At 40.4% G+C, this 27,727-nt stretch overlaps 1 protein-coding gene across 2 annotated transcripts; it reads left to right on the top strand.

Moving 5' to 3' along the window:
- Positions 1 to 22,123: 22,123 nt before the first annotated feature.
- LOC140597535 (diphosphoinositol polyphosphate phosphohydrolase 3-beta) lies at positions 22,124 to 27,379 on the top strand. Of its 2 annotated transcripts, XM_072746410.1 has the most exons (2): positions 22,211 to 22,944; positions 26,856 to 27,379. In XM_072746410.1, coding segments are annotated over exons 1-2 (495 nt in total). In that variant the 5' UTR covers positions 22,211 to 22,450; the 3' UTR covers positions 26,857 to 27,379. The 2 variants fall into 2 exon arrangements, with proteins under 2 accessions (XP_072602512.1, XP_072602511.1); XM_072746411.1 differs by lacking the exon at positions 26,856 to 27,379 and having other exon boundaries at positions 22,124 to 26,849.
- The last annotated feature ends 348 nt before the right edge of the window (positions 27,380 to 27,727 follow it).

Below are 27,727 nucleotides of genomic sequence, written 5' to 3'. Positions count from 1 at the left end.
CCTCACGGGGTAAACAACCCCCACTGAGCCCTGCACCAGGGCTCCTGCAAACCAGCCCTGCAAACCAGCTCCCCCAAGTGCTAACACCTGAAAATCAGCACAACAGGCCCCTCTCCCAGAAGACCAGCTAGACGGACCAGTTCCAGGGGAAGTAAAGGGACTTAAAGTATACAGAAAAAGAAGATACTCCCCCGTGGGTTTTTTTTTTCTTTCTGTTTGCTTCCCCGACCCTTTTTTTCCTTTCTTTCTATTTCTTTTTCGTCTCTTTTTCTCTTTTTTCTTCCTTTTTTCTTTTTCTCTCTTATGTCCCTCTTTCTCTCTCTTTTTCTCCTATTCCCAATACAACTTTTTTTTGGCCAGTCTGCACTGAGCGAAATGACTAGAAGGAAAACCTCACCTCAAAAAAAAAGAATAAGAAACAGCCCTCTCTCCCACAGAGTTACAAAATATGGATTACAATTCAATGTCAGAAAGCCAATTCAGAAGCACTATTATACAGCTACTTGTGGCTCTAGAAAAGTATAAAGGACTCAAGAGACTTCATGACTGCAGAATTTAGATCCAATCAAGCAGAAATTAAAAATCAATTGAATGAGATGAAATCCAAACTAGAAGTCCTAACGACAAGGGTTAACGAGGTGGAAGAACGAGTGAGTGACATAGAAGACAAGTTGATGGAAAAGAGGGAAATGGAGGAAAAAAGAGACAAACAATTAAAAGACCATGAGGATAGATTAAGGGAAATAAACGACAGCCTGAGGAAGAAAAACCTACATTTCATTGGTGTTCCTGAGAGTGCGAAAAGAGCCAGAGGGCCAGAATATGTATTTGAACAAATCCTAGCTGAAAACTTTCCATCTGGGAAGAGAAACACGCATTCAGATCCAGGAAATAGAGAGATCCCCCCCTAAAATCAATAAAAAACGTTCAACACCTTGACATCTAATAGTTAAGCTTGCAAAATCAAAAGATAAGGAGAAGATCCTTAAAGCAGCAAGAGACAAGAAATCCCTGACTTTTATGGGGAGGAGTATTAGGGTAAGAGCAGACCTCTCCACAGAGACCTGGCAGGCCAGAAAGGGCTGGCAGGATATATTCAGGGTCCTAAATGAGAAGAACATGCAACCAAGAATACTTTATCCAGCAAGGCTCTCATTCAAAATGGAAGGAGAGATAAAGAGCTTCCAAGACAGGCAGGAACTGAAAGAATATGTGACCTCCAAACCAGCTCTGCAAGAAATTTTAAGGGGCACTCTTAAAATTGCCCTTTAAGAAGAAGTTCAGTGGAACAATCCACAAAAACAAGGACTGAATAGATATCATGATGACACTAAACTCATATCTGTCAATAGTAACTCAGAACGTGAACGGGCTTAATGACCCCATCAAAAGGCGTAGGGTGTCAGACTGGATAAAAAAGCAGGACCCATCTATTTGCTGTCTACAAGAGACTCATTTTAGACAGAAGGACACCTACAGCCTGAAAATAAAGGGTTGGAGAACCATTTACCATTCAAATGGTCCTCAAAAGAAAGCAGGGGTAGCCATCCTCATGTCAGATAAACTAAAATTTACCCCGAAGACTGTAGTGAGAGATAAAGAGGGACACTATATCATACTTAAAGGATATATCCAACATGAGTACTTAACAATCCTCAATATGTATGCCTCGAATGTGGGAGCTCCCAAATATTTAAATCAATTAATAACCAAAGTGAAGAAATACTTTGATAATAATACACTTATACTTGGTGACTTCAATGTAGCTCTTTCTATACTCGATAGGTCTTCTAAGGACAACATCTCCAAAGAAACGAGAGCTATAAATGATACATTGGGCCAGATGGATTTCACAGATATCTACAGAACGTTACATCCAAACTCAACTGAATACACATTCTTCTCAAGTGCACATGGAACTTTCCCCAGAAGAGACCACGTACAGGGTCACAAATCGAGTCTGAACTGATACCAAAGATTGGGATGGTTCCCTGCATATTCTCAGACCATAATGCCTTGAAATTAGAACTAAATCACAACAAGAAGTTTGGAAGGACCTCAAACACGTGGAGGTTAAGGACCATCCTGCTAAAAAATGAAAGGGTCAACCAGGAAATTAAGGAAGAATTAAAAAGATTCATGGAAACTAATGAGAATGAATATACAACCATTCAAAATCTTTGGGACACAGCAAAAGCAGTCCTAAGGGGGAAATACATCACAATACAAGCATCCATTCAAAAACTGAAAAGAACTCAAATTCAAAAGCTCACCTTACACATACAGGAGCTTGAGAAAAAACAACAGATAAATCCTACACCCAGCAGAAGAAGAGAGTTAATTAAGATTCGAGCAGAACTCAATGAAATCGAGACCAGAAGAACTGTGGAAGAGATCAACAAAACCAGGAGTTGGTTCTTTGAAAGAATTAATAAGATAGATAAACCATTAGCCAGCCTTATTAAAAAGAAGAGAGAGAAGACTCAAATTAATAAAATCATGAATGAGAAAGGAGACATCACTACAACACCAAGGAAAAATAAAGATTTTAAAAACATATTATGAACAGCTATACGCTAATAAATTAGGCAATGTAGAAGAAATGGACGCATTACTGGAAAGCCACGAACTTCCAAAACTGGAATAGGAAGAAATAGAAAACCTGAACAGGCCAATAACCAGGGAGGAAATTGAAGCAGTCATCAAAAACCTCCCAAGACACAAGAACGAGGGCCAGATGGCTTTCCAGGCAAATCCTATCAAACGTTTAAAGAAGAAACCATACCTATTCTACTAAAGTTGTTTGGAAAGATAGAAAGAGATGGAGTACTTCCAAATTCGTTCTATGAAGCCAGCATCACCTTAATTCCAAAACCAGACAAAGACCCCACCAAAAAGGGAGAATTACGGACCAATATCCCTGATGAACATGGATGCAAAAATTCTCAACAAGATACTAGCCAATAGGATCCAACTGTACATAAAGAAAATTATTCACCATGACCAAGTAGGATTTATCCCCGGGACACAATGCTGGTTCAGCACTCATAAAAAAATCAATGTGATTCATCATATCAGCAAGAGAAAAACCAAGAACCATATGACCTCTCATTAGATGCAGAGAAAGCATTTGAGAAAATACAGCATCCATTCCTGATCAAAACTCTTCAGAGTGTAGGGATACAGGGAACCTTCCTCGACATCTTAAAAGCCATCTACGAAAAGCCCACAGCAAATATCATTCTCAATGGGGAAGCACTGGGAGCCTTTCCCCTATGATCAGGAACAAGACAAGGATGTCCACTCTCACCACTGCTATTCAACATAGTACTGGAAGTCCTAGCCTCAGCAATCAGACAACAAAAAGACATTAAAGGCATTCAAATTGGCAAAGAAGAACTCAAACTCTCCCTCTTCGCCAATGACATGATACTCTACATAGAAAACCCAAAAGCCTCCACCCCAAGATTGCTAGAACTCATACAGAAATTTGGCAGCATGGCAGGATACAAAATCAATGCCCAGAAGTCAGTGGCATTTCTATACACTAACAATGAGGCTGAAGAAAGAGAAATTAAGGAGTCAATCCCATTTACAATTGCACCCACAAGCATAAGATACCTAGGAATAAACCTAACCAAAGAGGGAAAGGATCTATACCCTAAAAACTATAGAACACTTCTGAAAGAAATTGAGGAAGACACAAAGAGATGCAAAAATATTCCATTCTCATGGATTGGCAAAATTAATATTGTGAAAATGTCAATGTTACCCAGGGCAATTTACACGTTTAATGCAATCCCTATCAAAATACCATGGACTTTCTTCAGAGAGTAGGACAAATTTTTTTAAGATTTGTGTGGAATCAGAAAAGACCCCAAATAGCCAGGGGAATTTTAAAAAAGAAAACCATAGCTGGGGGCATCACAATGCCAGATTTCAGGTTGTAGGACAAAGCTGTGGTCATCAAGACAGTGTGGTACTGGCACAAAAACAGACACATAGATCAATGGAACAGAATAGAGAACCCAGAAGTAGACCCAGAACTTTATGGTCAACTAATACTTGATAAAGGAGGAAACACTATCCACTGGAAGAAAGACAGTCTCTTCAATAAATGGTGCTGGGAAAATTGGACATCCACATGCAGAAGAATGAAACTAGTCCACTCTCTTTCACCATACACAAAGATAAACTCAAAATGGATGAAAGATCTATATGTGAGACAAGATTCCATACAAATCCTACAGAACACAAGCAACACCCTTTTCAACTCAGCCACAGTAACTTCTTGCAAGATACATCCACGAAGGCAAAAGAAACAAAAATAAAAATGAACTATTCGGACTTCATCAAGATAAGAAGCTTTTGCACAGCAAAGGATACAGTCAACAAAGCTAAAAGACAACCTACAGAATGGGAGAAGATATTTGCAAATGACGTATCAGATAAAGAGCTAGTTTCCAAGATCTATAAAGAACTTCTTAAACTCAACACCAAAGAAACAAACAATCCAATCATGTAATGGGCAAAAGATATGAAGAGAAATCCCACAGAGGAAGACATAGACATGGCCAACATGCACATGAGAAAATGCTCTGCATCACTTGCCATCAGGGAAATACAAATCAAAACCACAATGGGATACCACCTCACACGAGTGAGAATGGGGAACATTAACAAGGCAGGAAACAGCAAATGTTGGAGAGGATGCGGAGAAAAGGGAACCCTCTTACACTGTTGGTGGGAATATGAACTGGTGCAGCCACTCTGGAAAACTGTGTGGAGGTTCCTCAAAGCGTTAAAAATAGACCTGCCCTACGACCCAGCAATTGCACTGTTGGGGATTTACCCCAAAGATGCAGATGCATGAAACGCCGGGACACCTGCACCCCGATGTTTCTAGCAGGAATGTCCACAATAGCAAACTGTGGAAGGAGCTTCGGTGTCCATCGAAAGATGAATGGATAAAGAAGATGTGGTTTATGTATACAATGGAATATTATTGATCCATTAGAAATGACAAATACCCACCATTTGCTTCAAGGTGGATGGAACTGGAGGGTATTATGCTGAGTGAAGTAAGTCAATCAGAGAAGGACAAACATTGTATGTTTTCATTCATTTGGGGACTATAAATAATAGTGAAAGGGAATATAAGGGAAGGGAGAAGAAATGTGTGGGAAATATCAGAAAGGGAGACAGAACATAAAGACTCCAAACTCTGGGAAACGAACTAGGGGTGGTGGAAGGGGAGGAGGGTGGGGCGTGGGGGTGAATGGGTGACGGGCACTAAGGGGGACACTTGACGGGATGAGCACTGGGTATTATTCTGTATGTTGGTAAATTGAACACCATAAAAAATTTATTATTTAAAAAAATAATAATAATAAATGATAGTAGATTGAAGAGAAAAAGTTTAAAATTTTCTATAAATGATGTTATTGAGATAATTTGCCACATTTCAATAAGGTCTGTAAATGAGATATATAATAGTGTACTATCAATGTTAATCTGTTAATTTTGGTAATTGTAGTGTGTTTATGCAAAAGTTACACTAATGTGTTTAGGGGTAAGAGTACATGTCTGCAGCTCACTCTCAAATAGTTTAGAAAAATGTGTATGTATGTGTATCCCTATGTGGTGTGTGTAAGAAGAAAAAGAAAAAGGAAGGCCCATCATCCATGGAGGCAATACAACTAAGGCTTCAGGCTTCTAGAGTCAGACCAGGATGGAACTCTACCTCTATCTCTTATAAGTGTATGACTTTGGGGATGCTTCTCTATTTTTGTCAGCCTTAATTTCCTCCTCTTGTTATGCTAATGAGATATTTGAAACTGCTCAACATTTTCATTCATTCATTCATTCATTCATTCAGTCAGTCAGTCAGTCACTCACTGAGAACATACTTATTGGATGTCTCCTATACTGAAAGGCACTGTTTTGGGTATCAAGGGTAAGTCATAAACAAGTTACATCTATCAGTTCACGGTCTAATGAATGAGCAGAAAAATAATTGTCTGTTTATAGCACAGTGGTATTAGGGCCACAAAAAGGAAAGTACTGGGTTTTAGTAGTACGGTTTGTTAGGAGAGGTTGATGTTCTTCATTTCATGTTGTTTGTCCCTAATATTGAAGTCCGTCAGTTAACAAGTCTTGAAGTCCGCTTCTGGAATCATTCTTCATGTTTGTATTCTTACAGGCTCTGCAATGCTTGAACTGGCCTTGACTTGACAAGACAAATATTGTAATCCTGAGGTTTTTCCCAGAGGTGGTAGATCTTACCTATAACCAGTGGTATTTAATAGTAAAAAAATAAAAAGATAAAAATAGTATACTTGTTTTCAAGTATACTTATAGATTCTTATTTTATTCACTGGGTCATAATCTATTATTATTATTACATACTGTGATGCTCAAATTGTCTCATTTTAAAACATCACCTGTGTGCCAAGCACTATACTAAATGCTTTCTTTACTATGTTTAAACTTTGCCACATACCTATGACAAAATATCCTATTTTTATGCCAATTCCACATATTGGGTAATGAGTTAAAGAAAATCTAGGAGATTGTCAAGTCATAGTGCCAATAGAAAATGATGCTTAAAAGCAAGATTCCATTCCAAACACCATTCTACACATTAAGAAACCAGGGCTTGGGAAAATGGCTGAGTCCAGGGCTGGAACAGCCAAGTACAAAAAGAGCCTGGAACATCTTGTTGCACCAAAAAAGGTTTCAAAGAAAAATGGGCACATATCAAAGGACATGGGAACAGAAATCAAGGGGCTTCCAGTGACCAAATCTGGGCAAATTCAAGCATCAAAATCAATCATGATGGTAGTGGCTTATTACACAGTGAATAAAATATACATTCATGAACCCATACTGAAACAAATTAAGACATGAATAGTTAATAAATGTGGGTGAGAGGAAAGCTCTTCATTGCAGAAGAATCCTTAGTAGTGAATGGGGAAAAATGATAAAGTTGGAAACATATAATTTTTCAAACATCATATGTTAATGGATTCAGTAGAGAATCATTAATGGATGATAGAAGAGGATATTTCCATAGTCTCCAAGTATCTCCACACAAAATATTTAAGTGCACAAAAGGAAAACATTAATTTTACTTTGGAATAATCTGATGAATACAACCTTAACCAAGAGAACAAATATAGTATCACCAATGATGAAATAAATGGATATCATGTGCTAACTGATATAATGCAATGAGAAGGATATAGTATCACCTTCTGGTCTTCCTTGCAGAAATGCATAAGCTGAATCTAATGATGAAAACGGAAAATCAGGTAAACCCCAAATGAGGGACACTCTAGTAAATGGTTCATACTTCTCAAAACTGTAATGGTTATGCAAGACAGTAAGTTTGAGAACTTGTTCCGGATTGAAGAAAAAAAGTGAAATAATAACTAGATACATTACATTACATTACATTACATTACATTACATTACATTACATTACATTACATTACACTGGAGAGAAGAATGGACAAACTATAAAATTTATAAAATTTTCTATAATGACATTTTTTCAAAATTTTATTTATATTCTAGTTAACATATAGTGTAGTATTAGTTTCAGGAGTAGAATTTAATGATTCATCACTTACATATGACACCATGTGCTTATCATAACAAGTGCCCTCCTTAATATTCATCACTCATTTAGCACATCCCACACTAACGTCTCTCCATCAACCCTCAAGTTGTTCTCTATCACTAAGAGTCTCATGGTTTGCTTCCTTCTATCTTTTTTTTCCTTCTCATATGTTCATCTGTATTGTTTCTTAAATTCCCTGATGTTTATAGCAGTATTATCAACAACAGTCAGACTATGGAAGGAGCCCAAAATGTCCACCGACTGATGAACCTATCTATCTATCTATCTATCTATCTATCTATCTATCTATCTATCTATCAAAAAGAATGAAATCTTGCCATTTGTAATGACATGGATGGAGCTACAGTGTATTGTGGTAAGAGAAATAGATCAGTCAGACAAAGACAAAGACCATACAATTTCACTCATATAAATCACTTTGTTAAGATAATTGGCCACATTTGAATAAGGTCTGTAAATGAGATATATAATAATATGGTATCAATGTTAATTTATTGATTTTGATGATTGCAGTGTGCTTACACAAAAGAATACCCTTGTTCTCATGAAGGTCCTCTAAGGTATTTAGGGGGTAGAAGGACATATTTACAGCTTAATTTCAAATAGTTTGGAAACAATTTGTATGTATATGTATCGGTATACAGTGTGTTTAAGGAGAAGAAAAGGTAAGAGAGAAGACAGAGAGAGTCAGAGAGAGGGAAGGAGAGAGAATAAGAGAGCCAAAAATACACAAAATATTAACAACTGAAGTATTGGGGTCAAGTAAAACAGGAATTTTCTGTCCCTGGGTATACCCTTGATGGTGTAGACGGCATATAAAGACACAATATTAGACACCATAACCAAAGGAATGAGTATAGGCAGAGAAGATAAAGGGACTAAGGGATTGAGTTCCAAGGCAGGTCAATGTCAAGAGGTCACAAGGAGAGGAAGAGAGCCAGCTAAAGGAGATTGAGGAGGTCAGAGAACAACCAGAAAAGTATTGTCCTGGAACCCAGGTGTATATATGTCAACTTGGCTTTGTTTCCCTAGCAAACCCTGAATAATATACCAGGAAAGAAAGTACTTCCAGAAGGAGTGAGTGGTCAACTCTGTCCAAAATCACTGATAAGTCAACTGAGGAGAGGACTGTGAGACAACCACTTGATTTAGAAATACTGATGAAAATGTTACCTTGACCAGAACAGTTTCACTTTAGTAGAAGGCGTGTAAGCTTGATTGGTATATGATTAAGACAGAAAAGGAGAGGAATTGGAGACAGCCAGTGTAGAAAACTCTCTCCCTGTGAGGTTTGATATCAGGGGAGGATACATGGTCTCACAGGTGGTAGAAGCAGTGAGGTTAAAAAAGGCTTTTTGCTTGTTTTGTTTTGGATTTTGTTTTGTTGTGTTTCAAATACGAAAACAACACCAGTTTGTATGCTGACAGGAATAATCTAACAGAGGGAGGGAAAGTGATGATGATCTTACAAATGCCCTGAGATCATGGATTTCTTTTTTGGTTTAGCCAGTCTAGGTGAGAATTCTCTGATAGTTGTGACAAAAAGAATTTTCACTAACCAAGTAAGCAATGTCTTGACATATCTACAACTTTGCTCTTTTATGCCTATTGAGCAGGTATGATTTTATTTATTTATTTTTAAAGATTTTATTTATTTGAGAGACAGAGAGAGAGAGAGAGAGGCAGAGGGAGAATCAGGCTTCCCCAGGGAGTTCGATCTGGGACTCAATCCCTGAACTCCAGGATCACACCCTGAGTAGAAAGCAGAGCTCAACCGCTGAGCCATCCAGGCATTGCTGAGCAGATATAATTTTAAAAAGTGCTCTCATTCTGGCTCGGATAATAAATTTTATGTAGTTTGGATGATAAATTATATAGGCACATGAATTAGTTAGGAACATCAGTTCTGAAGCCATAGATTCCAAACCTGGGCCGGTCACTTACAAGCTGTCATAGTGGAAAGATTACCTAATTTCTGTATTCAAGTTCTTCATATAAAAATGGGGCTGTTAATGACACATATGTCATGGTATTGTGCTGACCAAATGAGGTAAAGCACCTACAGAGCTTACAAAAGAGCTTGCCAAATATGGTAAATATTTCATAAATATTAGTTATTGTTAAATTTGCATGCAGCGTAATGCAAATTTCCCCTTTACAGTAAAGAATGTCAACTGCTTGCAGATCTGTTTTCCCTATCAACATATAAACTAAAACGTAATTAGTTAACATGTGACTAAAAGTGAGATCATTCACAGATGCATTTTATCATTGGGAAACATGGAAATAGAGTATTTAAGATACAAAGGAAATTTAAAAATAAATGTTAATCAATGGACTGTCAAGATGCTTGGTGTTATGTATAAATTTATGTGTCAACTTGACTGGGCCAAAGGGTGGCCAGATATTAGGTCAAACATTATTCTGAGTGTGTGTGTCTGTGAATGTGTTTACCGGCAAGGCTAATATTTGCATAGGTAGACTGAGGAAAACAGACTGCCCTCTCCAGTGTAGATGTCCTGTATCCAATCAGTTGAAGGCTACATGGAACAAAAAGGCTGACTTTCCCTCAAGCAGGAGGGAATCTATCCTGCCTGGCTGCTTGAGGTAGAACATTGTCTTTTCCTGCCTTTAGACGTGGAGTGAAAGATCAAAACTTCTTGAGAACTGACCCCAGCAGCTGGTGGATTGCAACTTAAAGCATTGCCTCTCCTGGTTCTCAGGCCTTTTGACTTGCGCTGGAACTACACTAGAGTTCTCCTGCCCCTTACCTTGCTGGCATAGATGTTGGTCTTCCTAGCTCCCATACTCATGTGAGCCAGTTCATCACAATAACACACACACACACACACTCTCTCTCTGTTTCTCTCTCTCTCTCTCTCTCTACACACACACACACACACACACACACACACACAAACAAGCACACACGATGCTACTGATTCTGTTCATCTGGAAAACTCTGACTAATACACTTGGGAAGGCACAAGCCACTTGTTAAAAGTACAACTGCATGACAACATGATCTAAGTCCGTAAAGAGTGGGCATTGTGTTCATAGGACTCAGACAACCAGGGTCATAAAAAAAGGTTTACATAAATAATCAAATGATGGTTATTCGAGTTTGTGGTAGGTAGATTTCTAAAACTGGTCTCCTAACATTTCCCACCACAATCTCAGATACCATGAATAAGATGAATTATCTTGTGCATATTTGTGTTGTTACATGGCTAAAAGGATTTTACAGGTGTACTGAAAGTTACTAAACAATGACCTTAAATAGAGAGATTATACAAAAAAGCCTAATCTAATCACAGGAGCTCTTTAAAAGAAGACACCTTTCTCTGGCTAGCAGCAGAAGGGGAAACAAGAGAGATTTGAAGCAGAAGAAGAACTTGACACACCATTGCTTGTTTGAAGATGGAGAGAACCACAGGACGAGAACTACAGCCAGCCCCTCTAGAATCTGAGAGCAGCCCCAACAACATCCTGCTCCACAGGAGCTGAATTCCTCTAACCACCTGAAGAGCTTGGAAATAGCTTCCTTTCCAGAGCCTCCAGGTAAGATCCCAGCCCAGTAGACACCTTGATTTCAGCCCTGTGAGACCCCAAGCAGAGAACTCACTAGATCCATGCCACACAACTGACCCATAGAAAATGTGAAATAATAAATTAGTGGTTAAGATGCTAAATTTGTCACAATTTGTTGTGCAGCCACAGAAAAACTGGTATCAGGTATTTAAGTTATTGCTGCATTGAACCTGTTGTGGTTAAGGTAATTCTCTGTATTATCCAACTTAATGGAGAGAATGGGACATAATTTCTGTCCCAGCCATAACCACATGTAGCTCTAAGGTGCAAATTAAAATAAGCACAGCCAAAGTCACAGTGCAGAGAATTCTAACTCTTGTGTAGTGAAGATTAGTTGTAATATAGAGGCAAGAATGGATAGCTTGAAGTATGACAGTAACAATAAGGATATGTCCCAGTAAGATGCGTGCCATACTTAGTGTGAAGGAGTTCCATGCTGGAGCTGCCCACTCAGTCTCTGCCCTTTAGATAAGGCAGAACGTTCAGTTCCAAGGATATCTTATGGGGCAACAACAGACATGCACAGCCAGTGGAATTGTAGATAAGGGCTCTGAATTAAACTTAAATAAATTATTATGAAAAAGGGTCCTGGGGGCACTTGGGGGGCACAGTTGTTAAGCAGCTGACTCTTGGTTTCAGCTCAGGTCATGAACTCAGGGTCCAGGGATTGAGCCCTGTGATGAGCACCATGATCAATGAGGAGTCTGCTTTAGAACTCTCTCTCTCTCCCTCTGCTCCTCCCCCATCCTCCTCCTCCTCCTCCTCCTCTTCCTCCTCTTCCTCCTCCTCCTCCTCCTCCTCCTCCTCCTCCTCCTCCTTCTTCTTCTTCTTCTTCTTCTTCTTCTTCTTCTTCTTCTTCTCTCTCTCTCTCTCTCTCCCTAATTGATCAGTCTTTAAGAAGTAAAAGGGTCTGATGTCATAGACATTCTTTGAGGCTTGAGAGTCAGACAGACTGGCTCCAATACTCTGTGAGCCTAGTTGAGTTCCAGAATTCTAATTTAATGTGTGTGTGTGTGTGTGTGTGTGTGTGTGTGTGAGAGAGAGAGAGAGTGTAAAACACTTCCCTGATAAAGAATTTTGACAAATATTTACGGACCACTGGGGTTAAGATCCGCCTGTATGATTTTCTGTACTAAGATAGCTGGATCAGCTTGAATGATCCCTCTAATCCCAGAGCCTACCAAAGTGTGTGGTACATATGGATTATCTGACTTTCATCCCATTCCCTACATTCAATAGCTTCCAGTACCAGTGTATTGCTGACCTCCTGACTTCATAATCAGTGCTGGCCTTCCTAATAATTTTTCAGTTTCTGAAATGTCCTCACAGTGGGAGAAGTTTTGAAATTCTCCTAGGCTTTTCAAATGCAAAGTGATCGATACACAGTATTCACACCTGTAAAGAAGTTTAACTGGAGAAATAAATTAATAAATATAAGGTTGGTAATGTGATTATTATTTGGTGAAAATTACAAACTTTCAAGAACATGGGATCACGTTGGTGAGTCCCTAAAGAGTGGAATTTTGAGGTACAGACATACGTGTTCATAGTCACGAGGACTCAGTTCTCCTGATCTGACTCCTGCTCCTATTGCGCTATTCTTTCTCAGTCCAATTCTTTGTCTTTTCTTCCTCTTTTCCTCTCCTGCACTGCAAGTGTACCCTATGGAGTCCTCTAATTCACAAATTACATTCCGTTTTTTTGTTTGAAAAACAAAAGTACAGGGAAACCTGTGAGGTACTTAAGTGCTGGGACCATGTTTTGTTTGTTTTTTGCATATCCTGTATGAAGCAGACTACGTGAAACGTGGTTTGTTGTTGAATTCATCTATTTCATACAGAAACACTGACAACAAAAATGCCCACTTCCAATCTGCAGGTAGTACGGCCGATATTTTTCATAGCAGTGTTGTATGTGTGGCTTTTCAGTCTCAGGTGCCATGCAAGCCCTTCTAGAAGATAGAAGCCCCTCTAGAAGAGGTGTTGGAGGAATGGAAATCTGGTCTGTCTGTCCATGCGCCTCTATATAGCACATAGCATGCTTTTCAGCAGCACACAATATGCCTTACAGTAACAACGCCAGGGGCCTTAGTCATGTATATGCCTTTTCATATCTGCCACTCCTGACTATAACGTCATAAACTCAGTATCTCATGTAAAGGAAAAGTATTATTTGCAAGAGCAAGACTCAAAGTAAATAGACTGATAACATAGCAATGGTAGAGAATATTTTAACTGACGTTGGTGACTTTCAAAAACACAGGGATTTATTTGAATTTTGTTTAAACGTCAGAATATGCTGACCAATGCAGGCAATGGTTGTGAGAGGAGTCCTAAATCTCAGGTCTGCCACTTTCTAGCCATGCATCAGGGCCAATATATTTATCCTTCTGGGCCTTAATGTCCTCATTTGTGAACTTGGAATAATGGTACTTATGTTATAGGAATATTATGAAGGTGACCAGCAAGATATGCAAAACACCTGAAACACCGTAGGCCCTCAAAGAGCTTTTATTATCTCTTCTGATAGAGCAGTTAAAAAACAAACAAAAAAAACAAGAAGGATTCCTTTATGAGGATTTTGGGAATGACATACACCAGGAAGTTCATCCAGAGCAACAAATCTAGGATACTTCCTTTGACATGTAGGCTGGTAGAAAAAGCTATTTGACCAAAGTTAAAGTGAAGTTTAGAAACTAAGAGTCTAACTGGTGTCCTCTACTAGGAGATACAATATTGTATTTTGGGAATACTTCTAACAAAACCGCTAATTTTCAAACTTGCCTTGAAATAGGTAACCCAAAAGAAGACGGAAAACAAGAGAAGGAAAAGCTGTTTTCCTACCAATCTCAAATTCCAGGGAATGATGGATGCCTGGCTCAGAACCTTTGGTCATAGCTACTGCTTTGGTCATAGCTACATACATACATGGTGCTCACTAATGGTGCATCTTTCCAGAACAGGCTAATTTTGATCAAGGGTACTTGAAGCTTTTACTGTGAAAGAAGGATTGCAGTTATTTTCCTTTTCCCAAATTGATACCAAACATCAGCTGTATGTGTCTTTATCTAAGGAGCCCGTGAAATTTGTGGAACAGCTTGGTGACCCTGAGAAACCTGTTTCGCCTCTGAAGGAACTGGTCTCATGGTGCCTGGGCCTGTGGGTGCGCAGCGTCATTGACAAGTAAACTATCTTCCTTTCTGGGCAGGTTGGATGCCTTTGTGGAAGGGAAGGGCATCCTGCCAAACACAGGATTCTCACACAAGGAAACCAGCTCTGCAACAAAGGGCCTTCCTTAGGATCCACAATCATCAAAAGTCACGAAGGAGTGGTAAGTAACAATTATTCTAGTCTTCTACAAGGGCTCAAAACCATCATCTTTCTTCTGTCACAGCCAGAATTAGTGTTGAATATATCAACATTTGGGCCCAAGGAACAGGGAAAAGATCTCTGGGATGAAGGGCTTCTGAAATTTTGGGAGATAGTATGAGACGGTGCAGAGCTGCACCAGCAAATAATGGAAGGGGAACCAGACAGGACTGCTGGGGGCAGGCCTATACTGCAGACTTTCTGGGGTGTTATCATCAATGAGCCCTGAGTTTCCACCTCGTGTACCTACCTACAAGCTTTCAGGTCCTGGGAAATTTCCACTAGGTCCTTGATCTCAATATCCTCCCTTGTGAAGTGAGAATGACAGTATACCCCTGAAGTACTTTTATTAGGACTAAATGAAAGATTGATGAAGAGCCTAGTGTAGCGCCCATCATTATGTGCACTATTACTTCACATTAGCCTCAACATTTATTTCAACTATGTCAGCATATTGCTTTCATTTTGTCTGCTTAATTATATGTTTTATTCTCAAGGATACAGTTTTATTTTAAAAGAAATTAGGTAAATTATAGTATACGTCCTGCACAGATAAAATCATCAGGTGATGAATGGCTATCTGAAACACCCCCTCTAAATCCTGCTGTGCAGAAAGAATGGTACCAGCCCTTTGAGGGATCCACAAAAAAATGGGTCAGACTTCTAGCCCTCAAATATCTCCCAGCTGCCTAACATAGTTTGCACGGCAGCTGATACATACATGGTGCTGACACCAATGGCACCTACTAGAATAACTGCGGTTTGGAAACAGAATGTTTTCCCTATTAGTGTCACTTTCAAAAGATTAATTAACGGATTGATTCCACAGATATTCAGCGATGCCTTTCCACTTGAATGAAAAACTGTCCTGGATGGTGGATTGACAAAGACCAATAAAATGTGGCCCTTGCCTCTCAAGGGTGTCACAATGTAGCAAGAGAGACAGATATGCCCATTATATCAATAGATATGATGCAGATGACTAGAGTGTGTGCTCAGCAATGTTCTGGGCTGCTTGAGATATACCAGTGGGCAAGAGACAAGGATCCCTAAGATCAAGGAGCTTCTATTCAAGCAGGAGCTACAGTGGGGGTAGGGAGAGAAATAAGCAATAAGCATAAGAAAGAAGTAAATAACATAGTCTGTTAGGTGATAACTCAGGCCAAGGAAAAGGGGATCAGGAATATGGGGTGGGGTGGAAAAGGTGAGTGCACTTAAGCAATATAAAATAGGGGTTGGGGGGTGCTTGTAGATTTTCATTAGCATTTAGCATTTGACTCTGACACATGAACAGAGGAGCACTAGAAAGGCTTAGGTGCTGAATGAGAAGTATGTACAGGGACAATGTCGGTGCAAAGGAGAAACATAGCAGTCAGGGAACTAGAGGGAGTGACCAAAGAAGCAGAAGAAATCAAGAAGTGCTGCCTCTCGGAGAGAATGGAAGCACTCACCTGGACTTGATATCCATTGATCTTTGTGTTCACACCCTTGGTTGCACACTGAGCCATTACTCACAAAACCACAAAAGTAAAAGGCCTGTATTCACCCTGTGATTCACTCATTAATCAAAGGGAAAACTTGGAGAGGTATTTCTTGCTCCAATCACTTTGTATTGGGGAAGATTTTACTGAATTATCTACCATAGACGCACTATGAAGCCAATTCTGTGATCCAGGGAAAAACAGAGTATCCAAGATAGACAAAGAAGCAACAAATTGGGGAGCATATGGAGAGTGATCTGAAGAACACAACCCACCCAACCTCCCCACGTGAAAAGATATATATATTGGAGATGCCTATGTTCACTCATCTTTCATTTTATATCGCTAATAATCAATTAACAGGCACACTAATCACTGGCCTTTGATCCATGTAGCTTCCGTCAACTTTTACACTCAAACGATATATTTTTAATTCTTCCTGGACACCAAAGTCAGGCACTGGCCTGATTCAGAGAGTATAGATATGTGTCAGGTTGGCCCCCAGCCTTTAATTTCTTACAAACATGCAGGCCAATTACAGAGCTCCTTGGGTAGAGCAGTGACAGAATTAAAGTCAAGGAAGCCTCAGAAATTAAAAAAAGGGGGGGGGGAGGTAATTTAATCTTAGTGTAAGTGGAGGGTGGGTACGCATGGTCAGGAAAGCCCTTTCAGGCAAGGTGAGGTTAATGAGGTAGGTACTTTTATAATCCCAGTTTACAGATGAGAAATAATACAGTCAGAGATATTCCCTTGCTTCAGGCTGCAAAACTACTTGAGAGAGCCAGATTTAAATTCTAGGTCATTTGTTTGTAAAACATCATGTTGTCTCTCATTGACTATTGTTTGTAAAACATGTTTTCTCTCATTGACTACTACTAAAATCACTTCACCTGACTGTTCGCCTTTACTATCTCCTGAAATCCTCTCAGATATGTTGTGGTCACTCTCCTGAAAGTTGGTTCTGGCTGTGAATGCTAAAAGGCTCTGGGAAGGTCTCTAACATTCTCCCAGGGGAAGACATCTGTATCACAGGAATGGCATGGGCTGTGCATGTCAGCAACTCTCAACATCCATGACATGTGTCATAGAGAAGGGAAGAGGATTGCCTTTGGAGTCACACAGACCAAGGTGTGAATCTCAGCTCCCTCACTTACTGTCTTACTTAAGCGCATGTCAGCCGGTTTCTTAATCGGTTGAAGGGAGATTCAGATACTCATTGTTCAGGTTTGTTGGTTGATACATATTAAGTATGTAAAACCAATCAGACCACCAATAGATCAAAATCAATGCCTAGAGTGATGATGAAACAATATCTTCTCTTCTGCATCACTTAATTCCATTTTCTGTGTGCAGAAGTTATTGAACTTCAAGCGGTCAAGTAACATGTCGAGGTGACACACTTGATTGGTGGGAGTGAGGTAGGCACTTAGGTGTTCTTTTCACTAGATTGTGCAGGAGAAGAACATCCAGATGAAAATACCTTTCTTTGAACCCAGTGACTCTTAGCAAAAGAACACCTCATGTAAGAAGTCAATTCTCCACATCATCCAAAAAATGACACAACAAACCATAGCTCCTGATAAAAATAATCTGGCTGTAGAGACACGAAGACTTGAATTCAAATACAAACTCCACTCTAAGTCTTCTCTTCTATGAATTGCAAATAGTAATCTCCTCTCTAAGATTTAATGGGCTGTTAAACAGGATACAGGGGTCAACCCAGGGCTTGGCAAACAGATCGTATCCAACAAATGTCACACATCTTAACCTCATCCCTTTCCTTAAGACTCCAGGGAAAGTTCACTGTCAACTTTTGCAAGCAGAGGCTATATTTCTACTATGAAAAGTATTTTATCTATATCTATCTCCTATTTTTGGTTGGATTTTGATGGGTGGCAGTTACCAATTGTGCCAGCCAGATTTTGATGCACCACAAACCATCCAAAATTTAGTGACTTTAAACAACCAAATTCTGTTTGTAATTCTGCAGGTCAACAATTTCAGCTGAGCAAAGCTGAGTGGTCCTTTTGCTGTTCTCAGAACGCCTGCTTATGCATCTGTGGCGAGAGCCCCTGGCTCTGCTGGGGGCTAGATGGTCTATCATGGTCTCACCCACATCTGGCAATTGGTTCACCATCAGCTGTGGTGGAGAGAATACATGGGTCCTGGGCCTCTCATCATCCACCTCACCCACACTTCTTCACATTGTTGTTCTCTGTGCCAAGAGCAGCAAGAGGGGGCAAACCCTGGTGTGCAAGTGCTTTTCAATTCTCTGCTGGCTTCACACTTGCTATGGTTCCATTGGACAAAGCAAATTCCATCGCCAAGGCCAAGGGCAATGTGGGAAGAGATACAGGCCTGCATGCACAAATTACAGTCGTTACTGTAACAGTCTACTGTTACCATACTTTGTGAAACAACCACGTTCATCATTAGAGAAATCGTTAACTATGGGTGACCCAGACAGTGGAATGCTAGTCTCCCAAAAATGATTTTTAATCTTCTGCAGAAAAATTAATAGCTATCTTGCCCTATTATTGATCTAATACATGAATAATATATTCATTGTATGAAATTTTGCCAAAAAAACAGTTTGAAATTTTCCTGGCAGTGTACCAAACCGTCAATTGGGGATCCCCTTATCCAGAAGTGTGCTGTGACTTTGCCAGTAATAATTCTTCCTGAACCTCTTTCCATATTCTAATTTGCTATTCCTCTCCCTTCCAAAAAATATGGCCCCAGCAGAGACCTACTACATAGGCATCCTCTGATGTGGAAGTGATAGACTAAAAAGCGGCCCCTCTGGTACAATGAGGAGATAGGATGTGGTAACTATAAAGTAGACTAGTGATGTGGCTAGGGCCTGGTTGGGCCACCCCTCCCCACAGACATCAATCCCACCTCCGGGCTTTGCTGGAATTCCTCTGGATTCATTCATACTATCTTTCAAAGCTGAGTCTAAGCTCTATCATTTTCTACTACAATATCCTAACTATATTGTTCACGATTCCTTGGTATTTTATTTATTGTGTGATGGTTGATACTGCTACTCTGAATACTATCACTTCCCTATTATATTTTCTATATGATTACTACTGGAACACATGAAAGCATCCGTACTTTAAATATTAATATTTCATTCTGCCATTGGAAAGAATTCATTTTTACATCATTTCTTAGGCTTTTTCCAAGAAGATATTCATATCATTTGGAAATAATGAAAATTTTGTCTTCTTTACTGTAACAATGCTTTTTTCTCTTTACATTCTCCTTACACTGGAAAGACCATATAAAGCAAAATTTAATCATACTGGTGATAATTTGCCCAGATCCTGATTGTAGTGGAATTACTTCTAGTTGTTTAACATCGTTTGTGTATTTGTCTATTACACACACTGAAGAATACAGCCTGCTAATATCTATGTTCCTACTTTGTTTTTAATTACAGGATGTCACATTCCTTCAACTGTTCTTTGACCATCCATATAACATTAAAATATGGTCAATAGTAGTAGTATCTCTACTGGTTGAAGTCATTCTCTTTATGTCTCCATTTTTATCATTTTCTTCATATGCAACCCACACGTTTAGTCATATTATGCTCTAGATATTGCAGGTGTCTGTTGCCACTGGGAACAGGATCGTTTTTATGAGCTATTCTGGGCATAAATGGAGTAGAACAGAACCTGAGAAGCTGATCTAACTTGTTATTTAAAAATTGAGCTGTTGGAACTAGAGAGTATAATGGTAAGTGAAATAAGTCACTCGGGAAAGACAATTTTCATATGATCTCACTCATATGTAGAATTTGAGAAACAAAACAGGATCATAGGGGAAGGGAGGGAAAATTAAACAAGATGAAATCAGAGAGGGAGACAAATCATAATAGACTCTTAATTATACGAAACAAACAGGGTTGCTGGAGGGGAGGAGGTGGAGGAATGGGGTAACTGGGTGATGGACATTAAGGAGGGCATGTGATATATTGAGCACTAGGTATTATATAAGACTGATGAATCACTGACCTCTACCTCTGATACTAATAATACACTATATGTTAATTAATTTAATTTAAATTTAAAAAGGGAAAATCTTTAAAACAAAAATTGGGCTGTTGGGGAACAGAAGTGCCTCAGTCAGTTAAGCGTCCAACTCTTGATTCAGCTCAGGTCATGATCTCAGGGTCGTATCAGGCTCCACACTGGGTGTGTAACCTGCTTAAGATTCTCTCTCTCTCTCTCTCTCTCTCTCTCCCCGTCCCTCTGCCCTTCCCCTCCCCATTCACGCACTCCCCTTCTCTCCCTCTCTCCCTCCCTCCCTCTCTCTCTCTTTCTCTAAACAAACAAACAAACAAACAAACAAAAATTCCTTTGCACTTACATTTCAGATTCAATTTCCCTTTGATGAGGGATTATTTCCCTGGAAAAGTGAGTTTCCATGATCCTGGTTGCTTGATGCCAGCAGAGGGATTGTGGGTAAGAGAGAGACAAAGATGCCTAAGCGGCAGTATGGCAAAAGTTGGGGGGACATCAGAGGTCTTCTCCATAAGGCTACTGTTAGAGCAGGGAAACAATAAGAAAAAAAATGAAAAGGTGAGGGAAGGCTTTTGGTTGTTAAAGTTTTCCTGGGATGGACCACTTCTTGGCCAAGAGGACAGCATGACCAAACAGAGAGGTGGTGAGGGAGCACCAAGTGGCTTTGCTGGAGTCCCACACTAGGAGCCTTGTAAACATCAAACTGAAAACTATTAAGGGCTTTCCATAGGTATGTTTTCCAAAACCCAAAGCAGCACCCATCAGTGAGAAAGAGAGAGAAGGGTAGAGTGTGTGGAGGGTGAAGATTGTTGGGACTTAATAAAAGGAGACTTGGGGTGGTTCTGCAGCTGTTGGGTGAATAGGACTCCAAGTGCCAAGGGCTGATACAAGTAGGCGAGAAGTTTACTGTTAGGAAACTGAGGAACAGAGGTTAGATAAGAGGTCAATAGGAGTTCAAGAAAAGTGTTAAGTTATGGGCTGTGCCAACATGCCCAGCAAGGCCAAGACCCTGACACCCTGAATAAAGGAGACCTCATTTCAAATGGAGTCGGGAGGCCAGCAGGGAGAGCTCTCACGCCCTACCACTGCAGGCCATTGCAGACCCCAACAAAGACAAACTGCTTGGCATTCCCAACAGGAAGAAGCTTACTTTCCCTACTCCAGCAAGAGAAAAAAAGAATTTCTCCTCGCCCAGCAACAAGCTCAGCCAATAGGAAAATACCACAACTGGGCTAATGAGAAACCGTCAGCACCTCGAACTGTTGCTGTCCTTTGTGTGGACTTTGCCTTTACAGCAGTCCCTCCCAACCACCTCCTTTTCCCCAGAAAGTTCCAAAAATCCAAAGATTCCTCTGGTCTCATCTCCAGACTGGCCTATGGGGTGCCATAGTTTGCATGTCCCGAATTGCAATTCCTCTGCTACACCCAAATAAACCCATTTTGCTGATAAACTATAACCGGCTGTTTTACCTTTTAGGTGGACAAACCTGTTGAAGAACTGAAAGGACTGATATGACTCAGCAAAGATTAGGTACTGCTTTGTCAAGAATACTGAGGACCATTTTGACGACAACGGGCCCTCATAAACCGTAAGTCAGTAGCATTCATTATGGGGCGATGATGATGCCCTTGACCTTATCGTCTGTAAAATAAGTGTAGGTGTTTCATGCAACTTGCTGAGGAGGATGAGGAGAAAGGTCTGGCCGCGCCACAGCCAAGTTCCACGCAAAGGCACACGTGGAAACGATCTCGGCCACAGTCACAGCGCGGGAATTGAACTCCCTGAGGAAAGAGATTCCCAGCCTGGGAGGTGCGGGGCGCCTGCGCAGTGGGCCCGAGGCGCCTCACGCGCTGCGGGAGCAGCGAGACCCCCGCCTCCGCCCCTCGCCCTCCAACGTGAACGCGCACGTGAATGTGGACGTGGACGCGGACGCGCACGCGAATGCGCCTCACCTCCCTCAACCCCTGCCGGGCGGCTGAGGAGGGAAAAAGACGCCCACAGGAGCCGCGGGTGGGCTGTGTGCGGAGTGGCAGACCCGCCGCGACGGCGGCGGCAGGCGCGGGGGCGGCGGCGCGCGCGGGGGGCGGCGGCGCCTCGTCCGCTCAGGCGGCTGCGCTCGGGACCCTCCGGCCCGCACGAGGGACGAGCTAACTGACGTACCTCGCCCGCCCCCGCCCCCGCCCCCGCCCCCGCCCCAGCCCCATCTCTCCTCGGGTTCCTGGGACTCAGGGCTAGAGCGCTTTCTCTCTTTGCACCTCTACTCAGCTCTTTCTGTCCCCGGCACCTCAGGCAGCAGCGGCGGCGAGCGGCGGGAGCGGACGGCCCAGAGGATGAAGTGCAAGCCGAACCAGACGCGCACCTACGACCCGGAGGGGTTCAAGAAGCGAGCGGCGTGCCTGTGCTTCCGGAGCGAGCGCGAGGACGAGGTGCTGTTAGTGAGTAGCAGTCGGTACCCGGACCGCTGGATCGTGCCGGGCGGGGGCATGGAGCCCGAGGAGGAGCCGGGCGGTGCAGCAGTCCGAGAGGTGTACGAAGAGGCGGGAGTGAAGGGGAAGTTAGGCCGGCTCCTGGGCATTTTCGAGCAGAACCAAGACCGCAAGCACAGAACGTACGTGTACGTACTGACTGTCACTGAGATTCTGGAGGATTGGGAAGATTCGGTTAGCATTGGGAGGAAGCGAGAGTGGTTCAAAATCGAAGATGCGATCAAGGTTCTCCAGTGCCACAAGCCCGTGCATGCCGAATATCTGGAAAAACTAAAGCTGGGCGGTTCCCCAACCAATGGAAACTCCGTGGCCGCGTCCCTGCCACAGAGCGATCCCTAGTATGTACGGCTCCTGCACAGACTTCTGCTTTCCGCCTATCTTAGAATACATAGTGCCCGGAGCACCTCTCATTCCTTTGCGGTCTCACGGGGAGAGGAGGGGGGCTTCTTTTGTTTCCTTGGCAGACCTCTGAATCACGCTTGCAAACTGTCTCGGTTGCCAGACAGTTTTCAGACAATTTGCACGTTTTTCAGATGCTTTCAAAATTGCTGCTTGGTAGCACTGTAACAGATTTCCTAAATCCTAAACCACATGTTTTTTTTTTTTTTTTAAAGGTGCCTTAACTGCTTGCCCAGCCCTTTGTGTGTGTGTGTTGATGCTGTAGTTTATTACATTGCACACACGTGTGTGTGTGCGCGCGTGCGTGTTCTTGGTACCAATCTTGTGGTTTGTTTTGGAGTGAAGGCCTTTAAAATCTGAACATCTTGGTTGTGTGGCATCTGTATTTTTTGCTTTCTCATTCGCAGCATTAGACCTTGCTAGCAAGCCCTTTCGTGATGGAAATTGGTTTAAAGGTCAGATAGATATAGATCTATATATTTTTTTAAAGTATTTAAGAAATTTTACATCTTGTGGTCTTTCCACAGTGGGCAACAATTTTCGGTTCAGTAATGTGATCTAATTTGCCCTTTTCAGAAGTTTCTTTACCCATACGTACATGATTTCATTTTCTTTTTTTTTTTTTTTTATGATTTCATTTTCAAAAGAATTCTGACCAGTGGTCATTTGTTGCTGCATATTTGAAATGGCCGTTTCCCATATAGCCCAAATGTAGTTTCAGATTATATTACTTTATACACTGAGTATCTTCTTGGGAAAGTATTGTTAGCCAAACATATCCTGATATGTACATACTGTCATGAAAACTGTATTCATCGAGTGTAATTTAGCGTGTTCAGCTTCCAACTCCATTGCCCATTTCTTAATACTGTAGAGCAACCATGGTTTTCTCAATATAAACTAGTCTTTGAAAGAAAGTTATTTCACATATTTGAATTTTGTGACATTCCAGTTAACCTTCCTGACTACCAGTAACCATAGGAGTGGAATTTATATGGTGATTACATCCCAATCCAGTGAGGAACCCGTGTTGCTACTCAGCTTTTACAGACTTCTTTTTTTTTTTTTTTTTATTTATGATAGTCACAGAGAGAAAGAGAGGCAGAGACACAGGCGGAGGGAGAAGCAGGCTCCATGCACCGGGAGCCCGATGTGGGATTCGATCCTGGGTCTCCAGGATCACTCCCTGGGCCAAAGGCAGGCGCCAAACCGCTGCGCCATCCAGGGATCCCCTTTTACAGACTTCTTAAACTGTCCGAACCCCTGAACAATCTCTCTTAAAGATTTAGGATAAACATTTTGTGTCAGAAGACCAACTCTTTTTGGTGCCAAACTAAAAATTCATACATTGCCTTGCTAACTTTGTTGAAACCAGGAATGCCATGTAAAATACTTAAGTCTGTCTTGAAACTTTGTGTTCCGTCCCAACCATATTAAAAAGTAGGTAAAAATAAAGCCGACTTCATGAAGTGGGTATTGAGGGGTTAAAAGATTATCCTAATTTATAGGGCAGCTAAGTATATATCATCTTTAATCATTATTGATAGTTTGATAGTTTTTTGTGTGTGTCACTCAGCTGACTTTGGGAGTCACTTTTATGCACTCTATTAAGAAATTTTGAAAGTCTAGATTCCTCTTGGAACTCCTTCTCTCAGGAATGTTGAGAAAGAGCCTATTTTGTGAAGAGAGTATAGGTGGGGGACTTTTACATATAACATTTAAGATCTAGAAAGTATTCTATAGACCAGTAATAAATATAAGTGGATAATAACTAATTTAAATCCTTTGGTATTCTGCACATTAACATTTTCAAAAGAACACATGCACTGGTGAATTGTTGCCTTTTTTGTAACTTTGGTGCCACTGTTTTTTAAAAAATATCTGCCATATACAAATATGTCTGAATGAAATACATATTTTAGTTAACAAAAATTAATGTTGTCAAAGGAATGAGAAAATCAACTTTTAAAAACCAATTATAATTTCCTATTGTAAATTATACAGAATCATCTAATGTTTTTTAAAAATTATTTCTTTGTACAGAGCAATATGTCTTATTTTTTTAAACTTTTAAATCCTATACAACCTTTCCTGTTACAATAATCCAAATTGACTCATAGATATTCTTGGTAACCTCAGATTTTTCAAAATATAAAACTAACAGCAAGGGAACTGGATTATACTTTATAACTATTCCATATGTAAAACTGCCCTCATCTGAAATGCTGCCACAAATACCTGGGAGGTTTAACCTATATGTAGAATTTTTAGAGATAATAATGCACAATCTTATGTTTTGACTTTTGAACTATGTATTTGACAAATCAACTTTTAAGAATTGTTAGCCTGTAAATATTTCCTGTATTTTATTCAGAAACATTTGAATTGAGTTCTTTCACTTGCTATAATTTTCTTCAGTGCCTAGATATCTTTATACAATTTGTAAAACTTCCAAGGCTTGAATTTCTAAGTTGTAGCAGAACATTTTACGGTTATCACACTTAAGTTATCAAATTCACGTGGGCAGTTCTTGTTATATATGCTCTTGGAATTCAGTCTAGGAAAACTTAAGAAAGAACCCCAAAACAAAAAGCCTTTCATTTTAAAAGAGAAATCAAAAAAATTCAGGCTAAAATATTTGACACAGAGCTAACAAACCTAATCATGTCTATGACTTATATCCTTTAAGGGTTTGATGCACAGTTAGAATTTTCTCCCTGTAGAATCAGTATATAGCACCCATGAATTATTTATGTGATGATTGCACAAAAAATGAATAGATGAATCTTTCAGCTCATGCACTACCCCAAAGAAAATGGCATTGATCAAAGATAATTAAGACTTTCAAATATGAGGCAGAAATTTGTTTTCAGCTGTTTTTGTAAAGGCTATGTTTATTTTCCTTTTCCCAATGGGATAAGTGCCTATTCTTATCTTTAAAAAGTTTTAAAAAGATACGTTGGAATAAAGGTGATACTGTTATGCTTGATACATATTCCCTGGATGTCTAATGTATTATATTTTCTAAGAAATCTGTTTTGTTTTAGCAAATCACTGTTGAGCTTATTAACTCTTAAAGTGATGGGAGGTGGCTATAAATATTTTGAATTCCTTTATATGGTTTCATTTGACAGAACTATAAAGATTTCAACATTTTATATTAAGAATCATCAAATAAATGTGTGTGTGTGTGTGTTTGTGTAAGAGCAGAACGGGCAGTTTGTAATGTTGCAGCAACATTCAAGGGCCTTCCTGGGACAGACAGTTTAAAGGGCTCTGAAACTGGAGCTCCTCCTCTCACTTCTGGTTAAATGGAGTCCTGTTATAAGAAAGACAATCCCTTTATCAAAAGTTGTTAACTGGGAAAAGGGAGGTGAGAAATCTGTGTTAGAGCCTAAGTACTAACAGCTAGCTAGAGTTTTCTCTTTCAGGGTTCCTTTTGTGGAAGCAGCAAGAAAAACAGGAAATATTTTCAGCACCATTCTAGTATTGTAATCATCCTTCTGAATGATTGGTGGCCTGTTAGACTATGAACTCTTTTGGGGAGCAGGACCCAGCCTGAATCCTGCCCATATTCCCAGAACCTAGAAGAGTGACTAAAATGTGGAGATATTTGTTGTTGAGCTACAGATTAGAAATGTCTGCTACTAGTATATTCTTGATTTCTTAGCTTCATATTTTACCTGGGACAATCTGTTATTTTCATGGGGCTTCAGAGTGGAACTGTACTGGATGATTCACTGAAGGCTGTTCCAAAACAAAGTAGTTAATGAACATTAGTAGACTTTCAATAGATATTTGTTGCCTGGAAGAATTGATGAACCAATAAAACTGTTAATATTTTTTTTAGGTGAATGGCATAGATGTTATTCAGATTTACTTTGAAAGAATCAAGTATGTGAACCCAATGATGAATGGAATTATGAAGCACAGGTGAACTCTTTCACATTCCTAAGGACAAGCTCATTCTATGCTTTTGGACACTTCTCTGTTACAATGATTATTCTCCAGGTTGTTAACTACCACTGTATCTGTACAGACTTCTAATTTGGCACATATGGTCGTTTTTTTATGTTTTTATGATTATGCATCTGTATTTCTCACGAGGATGGTTATATGATCTTGAGTTCAAGGACCTAGTTTCCTTAATCTTTTTATGTATCTACAAGATGTCACTTAAAATAAGGTCGATGTGGGGCACTTGGGTGGCTCAGTGGTTGAGTATCTGTCTTCGGCTCAGGGCGCGATCCCAGGGTACTGGGATCAAGTCCTATATCAGACTCCTTGCAGGGAGCCTGCTTCTGCCTCTGCCTATGTCTCTGCCTCTTTCTCTGTGTCTCTCTCATGAATAAATAAATAAAATCTTAAAAAAAATAAGGTAGACGTTACTGAAGATTTGTCTAAATAATTAATACTTTCTAATGACAGTGGTAAAGCATTCACCATCCAATCTAGTGTTAGTACACTAAATTACTGTCTAGCATATATGTGTTTTCATATATCAGGTATCACACACTGTTTTAAGGCAAACATAAGATATTAGCAAAAATTCGGGATCCCTGGGTGGCGCAGCGGTTTGGCGCCTGCCTTTGGCCCAGGGCGCGATCCTGGAGATACGGGATCGAATCCCACGTCGGGCTCCCGGTGCATGGAGCCTGCTTCTCCCTCTGCCTGTGTCTCTGCCTCTCTCTCTCTCTCTCTCTCTCTGTGACTAAAAAAAAA

Source organism: Vulpes vulpes, unplaced genomic scaffold, assembly GCF_048418805.1.
Source record: "Vulpes vulpes isolate BD-2025 unplaced genomic scaffold, VulVul3 u000000769, whole genome shotgun sequence".
NCBI classification, from domain to species: domain Eukaryota; kingdom Metazoa; phylum Chordata; class Mammalia; order Carnivora; family Canidae; genus Vulpes; species Vulpes vulpes.
The sequence above is the reverse complement of the archived record's forward strand: the minus strand, read 5'-3'. Positions and strand labels throughout refer to the sequence as shown.

Coding starts and splice junctions, on each gene's coding strand:
- LOC140597535 (XM_072746410.1), top strand. CDS start 22,451: ATGAAGTGCAAGCCGAACCAGACGCGCACCTACGACCCGGAGGGGTTC.